At 47.6% G+C, this 13,573-nt stretch overlaps 8 protein-coding genes across 9 annotated transcripts; 4 read left to right on the top strand and 4 right to left on the bottom strand.

Annotated features, from left to right (window-relative positions):
- Positions 1 to 197: 197 nt before the first annotated feature.
- E1B28_001093 (uncharacterized protein) lies at positions 198 to 2,354 on the top strand (the record flags this gene model as incomplete). Its single annotated transcript, XM_043146992.1, has 8 exons — positions 198 to 224; positions 283 to 579; positions 633 to 881; positions 934 to 1,170; positions 1,228 to 1,342; positions 1,401 to 1,646; positions 1,697 to 2,034; positions 2,082 to 2,354. The coding sequence occupies 8 exons, from the start codon at positions 198 to 200 to the stop codon at positions 2,352 to 2,354; spliced, it is 1,782 nt and encodes a 593-aa protein (XP_043015697.1).
- A 509-nt stretch (positions 2,355 to 2,863) lies between these two features.
- On the top strand, positions 2,864 to 3,673 carry E1B28_001094 (uncharacterized protein; the record flags this gene model as incomplete). Its single annotated transcript, XM_043146993.1, has 3 exons — positions 2,864 to 2,976; positions 3,024 to 3,544; positions 3,612 to 3,673. 3 exons carry the CDS (start codon positions 2,864 to 2,866, stop codon positions 3,671 to 3,673), a joined length of 696 nt encoding a protein of 231 aa, XP_043015698.1.
- Positions 3,674 to 4,164: 491 nt separating this feature from the next.
- E1B28_001095 (uncharacterized protein) lies at positions 4,165 to 5,195 on the bottom strand. The gene is made up of 4 exons (XM_043146994.1): positions 5,022 to 5,195; positions 4,715 to 4,966; positions 4,553 to 4,652; positions 4,165 to 4,497 (listed from the first exon to the last, which is right to left on the bottom strand). Exons 1-4 carry the CDS (start codon positions 5,072 to 5,074, stop codon positions 4,384 to 4,386), a joined length of 519 nt encoding a protein of 172 aa, XP_043015699.1. The 5' UTR covers positions 5,075 to 5,195; the 3' UTR covers positions 4,165 to 4,383.
- A 357-nt stretch (positions 5,196 to 5,552) lies between these two features.
- On the bottom strand, positions 5,553 to 6,220 carry E1B28_001096 (uncharacterized protein; the record flags this gene model as incomplete). The annotated part of the gene is made up of 2 exons (XM_043146995.1): positions 5,553 to 6,058; positions 6,115 to 6,220. The coding sequence occupies 2 exons, from the start codon at positions 6,218 to 6,220 to the stop codon at positions 5,553 to 5,555; spliced, it is 612 nt and encodes a 203-aa protein (XP_043015700.1).
- A 545-nt stretch (positions 6,221 to 6,765) lies between these two features.
- On the top strand, positions 6,766 to 8,371 carry E1B28_001097 (uncharacterized protein). 2 transcript variants are annotated; one of them, XM_043146996.1, is made up of 3 exons: positions 6,766 to 7,235; positions 7,290 to 7,550; positions 7,606 to 8,371. In XM_043146996.1, exons 1-3 carry the CDS (start codon positions 6,926 to 6,928, stop codon positions 7,761 to 7,763), a joined length of 729 nt encoding a protein of 242 aa, XP_043015701.1. In that variant the 5' UTR covers positions 6,766 to 6,925; the 3' UTR covers positions 7,764 to 8,371. The 2 variants fall into 2 exon arrangements, with proteins under 2 accessions (XP_043015701.1, XP_043015702.1); XM_043146997.1 differs by having other exon boundaries at positions 7,290 to 7,940.
- On the bottom strand, positions 8,195 to 8,861 carry E1B28_001098 (uncharacterized protein; the record flags this gene model as incomplete). Its single annotated transcript, XM_043146998.1, has 4 exons — positions 8,195 to 8,349; positions 8,408 to 8,458; positions 8,509 to 8,767; positions 8,829 to 8,861. 4 exons carry the CDS (start codon positions 8,859 to 8,861, stop codon positions 8,195 to 8,197), a joined length of 498 nt encoding a protein of 165 aa, XP_043015703.1.
- A 256-nt stretch (positions 8,862 to 9,117) lies between these two features.
- On the top strand, positions 9,118 to 9,692 carry RPS24A (ribosomal protein S24A; the record flags this gene model as incomplete). Its single annotated transcript, XM_043146999.1, has 4 exons — positions 9,118 to 9,120; positions 9,173 to 9,457; positions 9,512 to 9,583; positions 9,639 to 9,692. The coding sequence occupies 4 exons, from the start codon at positions 9,118 to 9,120 to the stop codon at positions 9,690 to 9,692; spliced, it is 414 nt and encodes a 137-aa protein (XP_043015704.1).
- A 2,012-nt stretch (positions 9,693 to 11,704) lies between these two features.
- E1B28_001100 (uncharacterized protein) lies at positions 11,705 to 13,551 on the bottom strand. Its single transcript, XM_043147000.1, has 3 exons — positions 13,242 to 13,551; positions 12,277 to 13,170; positions 11,705 to 12,201 (listed from the first exon to the last, which is right to left on the bottom strand). The coding sequence occupies exons 1-3, from the start codon at positions 13,396 to 13,398 to the stop codon at positions 11,990 to 11,992; spliced, it is 1,263 nt and encodes a 420-aa protein (XP_043015705.1). The 5' UTR covers positions 13,399 to 13,551; the 3' UTR covers positions 11,705 to 11,989.
- Between the last annotated feature and the right edge of the window lie 22 nt (positions 13,552 to 13,573).

Here is a 13,573-nt window from a genome sequence, read left to right on the forward strand (position 1 = left end):
GATGAAAAATTATAGAGTCGAGTGTAAAGATTGAGAAGAGAGCTGGTGTCATCATAGTGTCACTGTGACCACCCGTTTCATTTGTGCACGCGAACTGCACCACTCCTCTTGCAACACCACCTGGAATCTGTATTTTCCCCACACCCAGTCTGAAGACCTCGACCTCATCTTTCTCGCCTCAAATAAGTATTAGCTTTATGGATCAGGGCTTTCCTGCTGATGATGTCTGTTTCATCCGCACCTTGTCTCCGGTTTAATCTCTTCACTGACTTCTGCCCATAGATCGCACCGATCGCCATCCTAATGGATGAGTTGCGTTCGGACGATGTTCAATTAAGGCTAAATGCTATTCATAGCATCCCAACTATTGCACTTGCGCTGGGCCCGGATCGTGCGCGGGAGGAGTTGGTTCCATTCCTCCAAGATTCTATCGACGATGAAGACGAGGTTTTGCTTGCACTGGCGGAGGAACTGGGGAGAAACTTTGAAGAGTATATAGGCGGGAAAGAGCACGCTCATTTACTTCTTGGACCACTAGAAAATCTCTCGACGGTAGAGGAGACACTGGTCCGCGATAAGGTGAGTTACAGTTGAGGACCCCGCTCGCCTGCTGATACCACCTATACTTGTAGGCAGCTGAATCCATTACTAAGATAGCCGCCATGCTCTCTCCTACCCAGATAGAAGACCATTACGTTCCATTGTTGAAACGCCTCTCACAAGCAGAGTGGTTCACATCTCGAACATCATCTGCTGCACTTTACCCCGCCATATACGATAAGGTTTCACCGGCCATTCAGGAGGAGTTACGGAAAGGATTCGCGTCACTTGGCTCCGACGATACGCCCATGGTACGGCGTGCAGCTGCCAAATGGCTTGGGGTGCGTCCTTAATCAAGTCGACAGGTCGACCAGGAGCTGATCCTTCTTGAAGCCCTTACTTACTCGCTATCAAAAATCTCACATTATATCGGATGGGCTACCTGTCTACCGAAGACTGGAGTCTGATGACCAGGATTCTGTTCGCTTGCTGACAATTCAAGGCTTGATCGTGATCGCTAAGGGGATGTCGCCTTCGGAAGTTAAAGAACAGTTGCTGAAACAGATCAAGCATAGCATCGGGGACAAAAGCTGGCGTGTAAGATACATGGCCGCCACTCATTTCAACGAGGTATGAACGACCTTCTTGGAGTCTTGGAGAAGCTGCTCACCCTCGCTCGGACATAAGCTCGCTGAAGCCGTCGGTATCGAGCTTGTGCGGGAAGAGTTGCTGGGTCAATATGTTCAGCTGCTGAAAGATAACGAAGCAGAAGTGAGACGTGCGGCCTCGAGCCAGATACCAGGTTTGATTCTTAACAGCTCGTGTCTAAGTTCACGTTCTGATTTCGCCTTTGGTGTCAGGTTTCTCAAAATTGCTCGACAAGGAGGTTATTCTGGCGCGAATAATTCCCTGTGTTCGTGACTTGTCGCAAGACTCATCTCAACATGTCCGAGCTGCACTCGCTACTCAAATCAGTGGTTTAGCTCCTCTGCTGGGACGCGAATCTACCATCGAACAGCTCCTACCCCTTTTCCTTACCCTCTTGAAGGATGACTTCCCAGATGTTAGATTGAATATAATCAGTAAGCTAGAGATTGTTGATTCCGGTAAATGTCCCCTTCTTCGACCGAGTACTTCACCTCATTGTCGCCTCTAGTTATTGGTATCGACCTTCTCTCTCAAAATTTACTTCCCGCGATTGTCGAACTTGCAGAAGATAAATCCTGGAGAGTGCGACAAGCCATAATCGAGTATATACCCCCTCTGGCAAAACAGCTCGGTAGAACATTTTTTGACGAACAGCTGGGAAACCTCTGCATGTCGTGGTTGGGTGACACGGTTTTTAGTATTCGGGAATCCGCGACGCATAACTTGAGGAAGCTCACTGAGGTTTTTGGTTTCGATTGGGCAAAGGTTGCCATTGTACCGAAGGTGATGGGAATGGGCCAGCATCCAAATTATCTTTTCAGGATGACCACCGTACAAGCAATTACGGTACTGTCTTCTGCCGTCTTGCTTTATGATGCTAATACCACGGACAGATAATCGCTCCTTCCTTGAACCTAGATATCGTCCAATCGGATATCATAGAACCGCTGCTCCAACTAGCTTCCGATCCTATCCCTAATATTCGTTTTAACGTTGCAACAGCCCTCGAGACTCTGGCGATCACGTTCGGTACAACTTCCCAAGGCCCGGACTTTGTGCGACAGAAGGTGGTCCCCGCATTGGAACAACAGAAAAATGATCAAGATGCAGATGTACGATACTATGCGGCTCGTGCCCTTCAGAAGGCATTAAACTTGCAGACTTGAGCGACGGTGCGTCTCACAACCCATTAGCGGATTTCCTTGCTTAATCTTACCCTCATGTGTTCAGCCGGAACGCAAGTTACTTGTTATACATACAGGCGTTTTCGTTTTCAATTTATTGAAGGTTTTGTTCGCTCTGGGATATGGTCGCAAGCGCTGTTATAGTAAGCGAATAGACATTGTCAATTCTAGAATGATGCCTTGAACAGCTGTTTTGGATGTCGGTGTGAGCTAGCATGCAGATCCCAGACAGGGAATGCCCGATTAAAAGTATCTCCGGACTGTCGGCGGCTAGCGACAGGAACTGTTTCAGGTTCAGTGATGCCATCAGAGGAGTTGGTTTTTCTTGTTATATTTGTTATGGGAAATTTTACCGTTCTGATTCCTGACCGCATGTGCTTATAAAGTAGAGATTCAGCTGTCATTCTATCGTCTCACCTGTCATTGTCTTCCCCTTCTCCGGCCTTTTGGCCAATCCCTCCATTCTTTTAAAACATCCCATTCCTTGAAAAATGACGGTCTTTACGCGATTGCTGATAATACCAGTAATCCTCACCTCCATTGTGTTATCGGTGGATGCACAATCTTCAGGTTCCAAAGAAAACTGTGCAAGTAACGAATTTTGGTGGGCTATCATCTACTCCTCGATACGATGGGATTGACGTTTCGCAGGTACGCGGCAAAGGAGACATGTCTTCCCTACGGAGGGCCTACAAATGCCACCATAACTTCCCCTCCCAAAAATCGATCCTGTCCGCCTTCCGGATTCTATTGGGCGAAAGGCCTCGGATGCTGCGTGCCTACTCAGCCCATATCAAACACTCCGAACACTCCCCCTCCCCAGTGTGAAGTCGGCTCGCACTGGTATCCCGCTTTGCATGTGTGTTTGTCATTCACACCGGATCGTACCCGCACGTCATCTCCAAGTTCCCACCCATCCGGTGTACCATCTAGCGTACCATCAGGTTACCATCGCTCGGAAACCCGACATAAAAAACGGCGTAACCTCAGTCTTTGTCCCAAGGGCCTGGACGCATGTCCCATTCCTGGGGCGATAGGGGGCGGGTACGAATGTCTGAACTTTCTGGAAGAACTCGAATCATGTGGCGGATGCGTTTCTCTGAATCAAGGGCAAGATTGTACTGCAATCAAGGGATCATGGAGTGTCGGCTGTGAACAAGGGAGTTGCGTGGGTGAGTGATAAGATAGTTCGCCCTATTAAGTTCATCCTTCCAAGCTAAATGGCGATCTTTTCTCTAGTATACAACTGCGCTCCTGGCTACACCCGGTCCCCTGATTTCACTGCTTGCATTCTAACCTAAGACTCTGGACCTTTCATTTCTAATTTATGGACTTTATCCGTGTGTGTGTGATTCTTTCTTTCTTGATTACTTTTGTCGGACATCTTGACATTTACTCCACTCGAACTGTAAAACACCCAAGTCGTTCTTCTTGAATCATGTTGGTTCTTGAGCCACTTTCAATAGGCGAGGGTTTTATATATTTACCAGATATTTGCGAACGTTATTAGTTATTGCGACTACTTACTTGCTACTTACTTGACATTCTTGCATACTTACGTGCTTAACTGCTTCACCTTGGACGTTATTACTTGTTTGACACTTACTCGTATCTATTTGTAAACTGGCGCCAAGTATGAGGTGGGCAGATACTGTCACCGTACGATACTTGTGGTCCTATGTACATGCCAGTGTTACCTCACCCCGGAGACGATCGTAAAGTCGCGTCAGCTCTTGAGCGCTTCAGCAATGGAAAGACAGCAGGATCAGACATGGGATCCGATATAGATGATCAGTATTACTAGGAGCCAGGCATGAACGTTTGAACGTTTGTACGTTGAACATGCGATAATTAATAAGTGTCGACGGGAAGACTACTAGGCTACGACACATATTTGGCGACCCAATCTAAGTCGAGAGTTTCGATACTGGCTACACGCTACATATGGATTACATCCGGCGTATAAACGAGAGGGGGAGAAAAGTACAGTATGCACATAGAGAACTTCCAACTAATGGCAAGCCATTCCCCTTCCGCTATCCAGATTTGAGTCCAATGATAAAGTAGCACCAAAAATGTAATGCCCGATAGCAGCCCCTAGAACGACGGCAAGTATAAGATATGCCTAACAGATCTCTTGTCACTAATTTCCAAAGGAAGGCTGAGGTGGATTGGCTCACATTATAAGTCATGAACACCAACATGAGGAAGAAGGAGAGGAAGACTGTAGCTCCGTAAAGAATTGCGCGAATAGCACGGGAGGTAGGGGGAACTAAAACCCTGAATGTATCGAGCGGCATGAGTTGACAATGTCTTGTGTAGCATGTGTAATGAATCCTCACCGTGGCTTCACGACCGAGCGTCCTGTCAACAATTCTTGGTCTTCTGCCGCACTAGGCGAGACACTGCGACTCCTCGTCTTTCCTTTACACAACGACAGCGCTAACCGGCTGTCATAGGTTTTCTGAAGAACACGAAGGTACTCGTAAAATATTCCGAGAGCGATGATTGCGATGCATGAAAACACGAAAGCAGAGGTTGAACTGATATGCCATCCAGGAAAGACGATGCATGTGTCGACGATTTGTGTGTTCCTGGGCAATAGGATGAGACTAGGAGGGTGATAGAGTACTAAAATCGTTGATTCACCATAACATATTCATTGAACAGGTCGGCATTGGCATGTTGTGGTCGTGGCTCATCGTAAGGCCCCCTTCGTGTGAACGGCTTAACGTTAGGTTAGGTTAGGTTAGCCTCGTTATGTCACATATTGTAACACTTGTAACACTTCATCACACTCGCCGCGTGCGACACCGTTTGCTGCATCTGCCATCGCAAAATGACCCGTTTATGCCTTCAACCTCGGCATACTCCTCATATTCCAGTGTCGTGGGAGGAACAGCAGCAGGCAAAAGAAGAGAAGCGGAAAAAACTCGGTGTTCCATGTTGGTAAAGAATGTGTAGAATCAAAGGAATATCGGATATGAGGCAAGACTCGGACGCGACAACGCGGCGGGTTCGAGCAGCGTGACAAAGAGTGACAGCTTATTGTAAGACTCTACACTACATGACTTGGCGCGATTTGGCGCGGGAAACGAGGCTAACCTAACCTAACCTAACGTTAAGCCGTTCACACGAAGGGGGCCTAAGTAGTGAGAAGGATGTGACTGGTAACTGCCGTTAGGTTGTCAACTTGACTACCCACGTCTCCCCAACCGCTGGCTTCCCTGGTAACAACCTCGCTTTCTCGAATTCTTCAATTTTTTCCAGCCCCTTGAAGTGTGTACCATCCCCGAGCCAGTCAATCCTCTTCAGAGCTTTGTCGCCATCCTTGTCCGCTCGACTCTTTGCAGATTTTTCGATTGACTCTTTCAACTTCTTATCGCCAATCGCGAGTCCCCACTCCGAATCCGCGAGAGGGTGTTGCAGTGCTGCATATAAAGCATCGAAGACCATCTGACAAGTTATCGGTACAGCAGAAACAATATCGACCGCCCACGGAAATGACCTCGAGATGATGCGCATGTTAGTGACGGAGTAGGCCATGGCAGGAGAATGTCGAATAGATAGGAACGTCGTCCCAAGAATATCCTCCTGAGGCTTCTTCTTGAGATCGTAACGGATGGTCGTTGCGTCAGCTGCCAGAGCGGGATGCAAATTGGGCCATTTCTTCGAGTGAAAGGGAGCTGCCCGGGGAGTCAGGGGTACACGAATGAAATTGACCAAAAAAAAAAGACCTTACGTGGCCCGTTTATTGGTTGAGGTTGAGTATATCCCGGCGGATAGTAAATATGAGGATTGTAGTAAGGAGGATGTTGCAGGTAGTAGGGATTTGACCAGGGGTTCATCGCAAGTGTTTTTGTGTACTGACAATATAACTGCTTTTATACTGAAAAAGAAGCGCTGAGTAGGACAGATGCAAACTGACGAAGGCACCGCCTGGTAATCAATGCTGTGAGCTAAATGGCGTTTCGCCCTACGACATCTTCATTCATAAAAGATTGGATGCTACATACCACACCGCAAATTAACGCGCAAGGAGCACCGGAGATGTATAATTGGCTGACCTTTCACAGACGATCCAGTTCCAGTCCAAGATCAGACATTGCTTTCGTTAGCGGTTGAACTCTGGAACGGCTTTGAGGGTCAACTGGTGGTCCTTCCGGTGGTCCAGCGAACTCTGTAACCAGGGTAAGCTTTCTGCTCGATTCCACACACTTAACTGATAGACTCAGGATTCGATTCCAAAGCTATATTCTATCTTCCAAAAATCTGCTGCAAGCGTCAGCATCCACGACAGGCGGGTATGGTGGCAGCATGAAGGAGCCAGACCGGTGTTTTGTTGGGCCAGAACAAACAAAGATGTATCTGGTATAAATAACGCGACGCGTCGTCTCTGGGGACCCCTCCCAGTCTTGTCCTCGACCACCACAACCGCACTCAATTCAAATATTCAAATCTCGCCTTGAAGGCTTACTTCTTGCTCGCCCGTAGAGACGCCACGCAACTCTTAATTCGAACCCTACCCTCCTAGCACTCGGCCGTCCTCCAATATGCAGTTCTTGTATCTCGCCCTCTTCCGTGGTAGATGTCTTGCCTCTTTGTTCGCCATCGCACTCATTGCTACGACCACATCAATTGCCATGCCTTTCCCTGCGTCTTCTCTTGTGCCCACCTTGTACAAGCGATCAACTTCTAACAACGTCTTGAACCCGTTGGTGCGATCTCTTCAATGGAACGCCAATCACTCTGCGGACCCGGCTCGTGTTATTCATACTCCTCCTCTGAAGCGGGTTCTTATTGGAGGTAATGACTCGAATATGGAGCTCTTGTCGCTTGGGTCTCAACACCTTAATTCTTTGAGTGAGGCGATCGTTCTCCGTTTGAATTCCGCAAGCTGATCAATTACCTTTTCAGACGAATGTACCACCAAGTACCAAGATACGGAGATCTTTCGTGACCGCTGTACTTCTTCGGCTGCCTCTATCGAAGCTATCTTGCAGGTCCTCGCCAACACTCTCCGCCCGATGGCTGCTCGTTACGGTCTGAAAAACTACAACAAAGACGATCCAATAGAGACTTTTCTCAAGCGCACTATTGATCTTGTGAAAGATCTTCTCGCTTATATTGCAAAGTTGGTCAAGCGTAGCCCACTCATGGGTGTGGCACTCTACCCAGGTATACTTCTGTCTGAATAAAGTGATCATTCTCACCAATCTGTCTGTTACGGTAGTGGTTTACCAAGTCAAATGCATCATAATCGAGATCCTCGATATCTTGGAGAATTGTACCGATGATCTCATCAATGAGCTCCGTGCGTTACTCGCCGCTTGTTCGTGTGGAAGCGAATTGGCGGGTCTCTGTCCTGGCTTGATAGGGAGTATTGTGTAGGGTGTGATTATCGACGGAGTAATTGGCAGTTTTTTTTATATCTGATTTCATATCCATTCTTCACCTTCTGCAACGGTCTTTACTGTTTATCACTTGTATCTCGGCCATTTGTACTACCTTTTAGATTTGTACCTTAGGACCCTGGATGTTGACAATCAAATGCTATTTGTTTCTCATGTCCTAATCTAGCGTCGACGCGAAGAGATAAGTATCCTCTTTCGGTATTAGAAGTAGACGGTGTATGGGAGGTAAATTACGTCAAGTCTGAATAAATACTCTTGAACCAACATATATAGGCTCGATATTCATTCTTCCGATACCCAACGATCGGCAATATCTCCAATGAACGGTAAATGAAAACGTAATAAGTCGTTCTGTGATGCATCTTTGTACGCACGCAATCTAATGATGCATGAGCGTCAGAATAGCTTTCAGAATTTGGAGATGAGGAAAGCGAACCCCATGTAGACCTGGCAGCAGATGATACAGAGAGTGAAGATGGTCCGGAACCATGGCGAAAATTGTGAGAACGAAATCAACATTCTGATGAGCAGTAACGGGCCTGTAAGGAGTGCACTTTGATATCCTGACGACAAAGCTCAGAATGGTCAGACCGGACCAGAGTTTTGGTTTACATTACATACCATGGAATCGCACAAAGTCGTTCTGAGTTTCCAATATCAACACTAGGAGGGCTGAATGACGTCAACTCCACGACCTCGTTGAAGAAGGCAGCTAAACGCACCGGATAAAGGACCAAGAATATAAGCAAATGCTGCCAAAAGGTCTACCCTCATCCCAAACCGTGTCTCCCATTGACTCCGTTGGCTTTCAGCCTCATTGGATGAACCATAGCCTCCAGAGACCGAGTTGTTAAAAGTAGGTACCCCACCAGACTGATACGAGGTATCCTCAGACCGTTGAGATGGAAACCAAGGACGAGAAGGTTTCTTTGAGGTAGACTGAGACTGAGTAGGATATGTGGGGTCGTCTGGAGGAGGCATCTGTAAGTACGAGTCGAGATAAGTAAGTCATGCAATATTCAAGAAGAGGAGGGCGACAAACATAAGGCGCAAACGAGGCGTAGCTAGAGCTCATCGTTCAAGACAACGTATATAGACGTTTGGGCGGCGGTCATCGTGGGTGAGTTGATGGTGGTTCACTTACAAGGGTGATTACGTATCCGGAACTTGCCGATGAAACTGTGCAGTTCGTCCAGCCACTCATCATCGCTTTAACTTCTATCAGCATTTGCCTACGAAGACCCCGAGATTCTGGTGAGTGCGATTATTTATCGTGTCGCTTTCCTGACCGAAAGAAATTCTGTAGCAGCACCCACCTCGTAGTGCTCAAAATGGTCAGCTTATATTATCTGACTTGAGAAAATCCTAACACCGCACGATCTTCAGGCCGACAATTCAGCCCCAGTGACCCTCAGAACAAGAAAGTTCATTACCAACCGTCTCCTCGCAAGACGGCAATTTGTTGTTGACGTCCTCCATCCATCCCGTGCAAATGTCTCGAAGGAGGAGTTGTCGGAGAAGCTTGCTACGATGTACAAAACCGAGAAGCGGAGAGTAGTCACGTTCGGGTTCCGTACAGCATTTGGTGGTGGAAGAAGCACTGGATTTGCTCTGATCTACGACGACGAAGCATCTCAGAAAAAATTTGAGCCCAAGCACCGTCTCGTTCGGGTGAGTGTCTTTAACGACGATTTGTCTGAGCTCATTCAACTTTAACGTATCTAGTCTGGACTTGCACCCAAGGTTGAGAAGCCCTCTCGCAAACTACGGAAGGAGCGTAAGAACCGTGCGAAGAAGGCATGTTACTGCAGGTCTCTAGGCTATCGCGATATTAATGGTCATTCTTGTGCAGTTCCGTGGTACCAAAAAGTCCAAGGCCGCAGAACCTCCCAAGAAGGGCAAGTAATGGTGTACAGTGTTACTCCCCTTGTCATTGCTTTTGTTTGGATTGCATGTTCACAATTAAGATTCAATTCTATGTATATCTATATACGTCCCCATGAATCGTGCAATATGCTCGGCCTAAACATACATTTGAAAATTTGTGACGCGTCATATACTTGGTTGGTTTCGGCGCCATCGTTATGGATGCTACTCCCTCTTACGAGGATTGGCAAAAAGGGTTGTGGAGAACACAGTCCTTTCCTGATAATTACATCCCTGAAGGCACTTTTCTCTCGTCACTCAGAAAGAATCGTGAGTATCAAATGCTATGTGGCGGCGAAGCTGACGATGGCTCGTCTCCAGTCAACTTCACGCCTTACGACTTTCGATCTCTCGTCTTTCTGAGTTGCGCAATCACCGAACAGCTAGACGTGACCTTTCTCTTCTTAAACGTTTTCATTCGCCTGAAGGACCGATCACTGGATGCCCGTGTGCTTATATTCTACACTCTGGTTTTGTTTATTACTGGATATGCATCTTGGGAGCTCCTTCGGTACTATCCTCAATTCCCGAAGCGGAAGAATGAAGATCGTACGTAGTACATCTCCCCCCTGGCGTTGCTTCTCACTCAAGACATGAAAGGCATAAAAAACCTAAAGTCTTCTATCTTAATTTTCCTAGCGTTGATGTCTTTGTCGCCTGTACTGAGAACATTGACCGCCGCCACGTCCTCCGACTCTATCTGGGCTTTGTCTGCATTCTTATTCGGCCAAAATCTTTTACTGGCGGACTACGGGACCACGAAAAGCACCGTTCAAGCACAGGAAAGGTGGATATCTCCGATCATGCCTCTATTTTGGAAATTAAAATGAGTCTCCTTGAACAGTTTGACCTCGGTCTTGTCCATAAATGCGGCCATATCTGCATCAGTGGTGCTGGCTTCTCGCTTGTCAAACGACCTCGCGGTGTTTTCTCTGATACTCTTTTCCGTCCAAACATTCGTGCTGTTCCCATTTCTGAGGCGCAGGATCCAGGTAGAAGCCTCGTTTACTCAATGCCGTATTTTGTGACATTTTTCCCCCAACATTGTTCAGGTGGCTTCCGCACGCATACAAGTTTTTCTGACTCTCGTTCTGTCAGGCTCGGCATTATATTTTTCTTGGAGTCTCTCGTCTACATTCGCTTTCCTTTTCGCTTTCATACTTTCCAGTGTAACGTTCTTGGCTCCGATGACACTAGTTTGGGCGCAAAAATATAAAAAGTACGTCATGGTGGATCGTTGTCATTCTCGAAACTGAACTCTGTCCGTAGCGAGATCCGTGGCCCTTGGGATGCAGCAATTCCAAAAGTGAATTGATATAAGTGAGACGTGGAGATGGACACAGTGGAAGCAATTGTAAATTATAGGTTGTGTTCCGTTGACTCGTTTTCAGTGATATCACTGATGTCCTAGAACTGGACCCGCTGTGTTCCCCAATATATATGCTCCGTCCCTCATTCGTTTCTTATCCAAATCCTCATGTTATTTAGGGCATGTTGCTAGTGGTCCGCCGCTCCTCATACCAATGCACGGGCTCTTCGTTTAGGGTCAGACATGCCTCTCATACTCCTTCGTACCGCTTACCTTATGATCTACGACCCTGAGAGACCCTTTACACCTTCGCGATCCTGACTGAGTGGATGCCTAGTAGCCTATTCATAAGAAGTTCGAGCATTCGGATGGAGCACCAATTTTCCAGATCCTGCACCAAATATTCATTCCCCTTATCGAGATAGGTAACTGAGGTTGCAAGCGCCATACTGTAAACGTTGGCTGAACCGTCTCGAAGGAGTTGGGTGTCGTTTCGCACACCCGAGTACTATAGGAGTCGCACGCAAGCAGACTAAACTTAGTCTGCTTATATCATGCTTCTGGAACAGCATTATGGATAGGCATCCACTGACTGAGAACAACTCTAAGATCGCTTAGAGGATTAGATCCGCACCATAAAACTTAAAAACAATCCTTCCAGTCCTGTTCAACAAGAAGTCGTGGTGCGCTGGTGACCGGTGACCGGACAACACGGCATTAATATCGATATTGGGATAATGGAGAATATATACAATGTGACCTTACAAAGGGTATCATACAGACAAGAAATGAGTAGTTTTACAGATCATGATACAACTATATAACGCGATAGATATGCGACCGAGAGCAATATCAAGGTGTCTAGTGTCCACAAAAAGAGAGGGGAAAAAAAAGGGAGAATGACAAGCTTTAGCATGATACATACACGTACAGTGGTCCAGTTAAGATATCGAGTATCCAAAGACTCGTCATGAACCGCCATCCCCCTCGTCTTCACAACGTCGCTGGCGTTTTACACCGGTCTGGACACTCATTCCAAGCCCCCGGGACTCTAAGACATCCATCGCGACCTTAGCGGCACTCTCGACCGGGCGTTTGGTTCGTGTCCGTGTTCGACGCAATGCTCCGAAAGACTGGGCCTTGAGAACAGCCAACGTACCAGAAATTTGAGGAGCTACACCTGGAGAAGGTGAGCAGGAAGTACGTGAACAAGTAGTCGAAATACGAGGACGCAGTTGATGGGAGGGATACGAACCGGAATCACCGTCGCTGCCATGCTGCGAACCATTGTCACTTCCGCCTGAGAGGGGTGGGAGAACAGTCGGTAGCAATGGTCCGTCCCGTCTGTTAGACCCAGGTCTGTAGCGACCGTCGTTACCGACAGTCCCAAGCGAGCCATTAGGCGGAGCTCCGGATAGAGAACCTGTCCCGGGAGGATGAGGGCGTTCGTGTACAGCATCGGAGACCCTAAATTGGAAAGGCGCTAGAGGCGTCGTGGAAGATGTAGGGGGTGTTGACACTGTGGGTGTGAGGGAACGGCTGCTGGAAGAGAAGACAAACGGTGTGCTCTCGAGAGTACTGGTTACGGAAACTTTTTGGTCTTCTATTTGAGATGGAAATCGGGGGAAAGTCACCTCGGGGGACGCAAGAGGAGGAGAATTGGTATAGTTGGGGGAATTTGGTGCATGGGTGGTGCTAGGATGAATGCCTAATTCCCCTCCTGACGAGGAGCTTTGGGTGACGGATTGCGCAGGCCAAGATGGATGGGACACAGCAGAAAAATATGCATCGGACGAATACTTTGAAGTTCGTTGACCAGGCACATCTGTATCGACGGTAGAGTAGGCACCTATGGGTGATTGAGTTTGAGTGCACGGTATTGCTGAATCCTCTCGATAAGCCCGGACATCACCGTACTGATGAACCTGGGATCCTACGGTCAAGCTACCGTTGAAAGATCCCGGGGGAAGAGCTGGGAAATCGTCTCCGTCGCTTTGATTTTTACGAGACCACACCGTCCTCCAAAAGTGTTCGCGTTCCTTGAGCTGCAGTCGTAATCGACCATTTTCTTGTCGGAGCTCTTGCGCTTCGTTACGAGCATCTCGACAGGAGTCTTGCAGCTGAAGAACTACAGATTCAAGGTTCGTTACTGTGTCAAAGACATACGAGGGGTTCTCAGAATCTAGAAAAAAGAGGGAAAAGCTCAGAATGAGGACGGACCTGTTTCTTCTAAAGTTTGGATGTAATTAGTTCGCCGGGCTCTAAAGGCGGCTTGGGCATCAGCATTCTTCTTCTTTCTGAGAGCAATGTCGGTCATTTTCGCTGGTGAGTCGGACATCTTAGCACTAGAGTTCGCTGAGGAGGAGATTTTGGGCATCGGGACCCGCGCTGCAAAGCAGTACAATGAACGGAGAGGTTTAAAATGGCATGGAAAAAAAAAGAATTCGAATCAAGGGCACGAGGAGAGGGTCCGCGGGCCTGGAAGGTCCTTCTTGTCTAGTTAGCCGATGTTATGGACAATTTAAGATTGAAACAAGGGGGTGCGGCGCTCT

Source organism: Marasmius oreades, chromosome 1 (assembly GCF_018924745.1).
Source record: "Marasmius oreades isolate 03SP1 chromosome 1, whole genome shotgun sequence".
Classification (NCBI taxonomy): domain Eukaryota; kingdom Fungi; phylum Basidiomycota; class Agaricomycetes; order Agaricales; family Marasmiaceae; genus Marasmius; species Marasmius oreades.

Coding starts and splice junctions, on each gene's coding strand:
- E1B28_001095 (XM_043146994.1), bottom strand. CDS start 5,074: ATGAGCCACGACCACAACATGCCAATGCCGACCTGTTCAATGAATATG. Junction 4,967..5,021: donor TGTTCAATGAATATGTTATG/GTGAATCAACGA, acceptor CCTATTGCCCAG/GAACACACAAATCGTCGACA. Junction 4,653..4,714: donor CGCTCGGTCGTGAAGCCACG/GTGAGGATTCAT, acceptor CGATACATTCAG/GGTTTTAGTTCCCCCTACCT.
- E1B28_001097 (XM_043146996.1), top strand. CDS start 6,926: ATGCAGTTCTTGTATCTCGCCCTCTTCCGTGGTAGATGTCTTGCCTCT. Junction 7,236..7,289: donor TCAACACCTTAATTCTTTGA/GTGAGGCGATCG, acceptor TTACCTTTTCAG/ACGAATGTACCACCAAGTAC. Junction 7,551..7,605: donor GGGTGTGGCACTCTACCCAG/GTATACTTCTGT, acceptor CTGTTACGGTAG/TGGTTTACCAAGTCAAATGC.
- E1B28_001100 (XM_043147000.1), bottom strand. CDS start 13,398: ATGCCCAAAATCTCCTCCTCAGCGAACTCTAGTGCTAAGATGTCCGAC. Junction 13,171..13,241: donor CCAAACTTTAGAAGAAACAG/GTCCGTCCTCAT, acceptor TCTTTGACACAG/TAACGAACCTTGAATCTGTA. Junction 12,202..12,276: donor TGGCAGCGACGGTGATTCCG/GTTCGTATCCCT, acceptor CACCTTCTCCAG/GTGTAGCTCCTCAAATTTCT.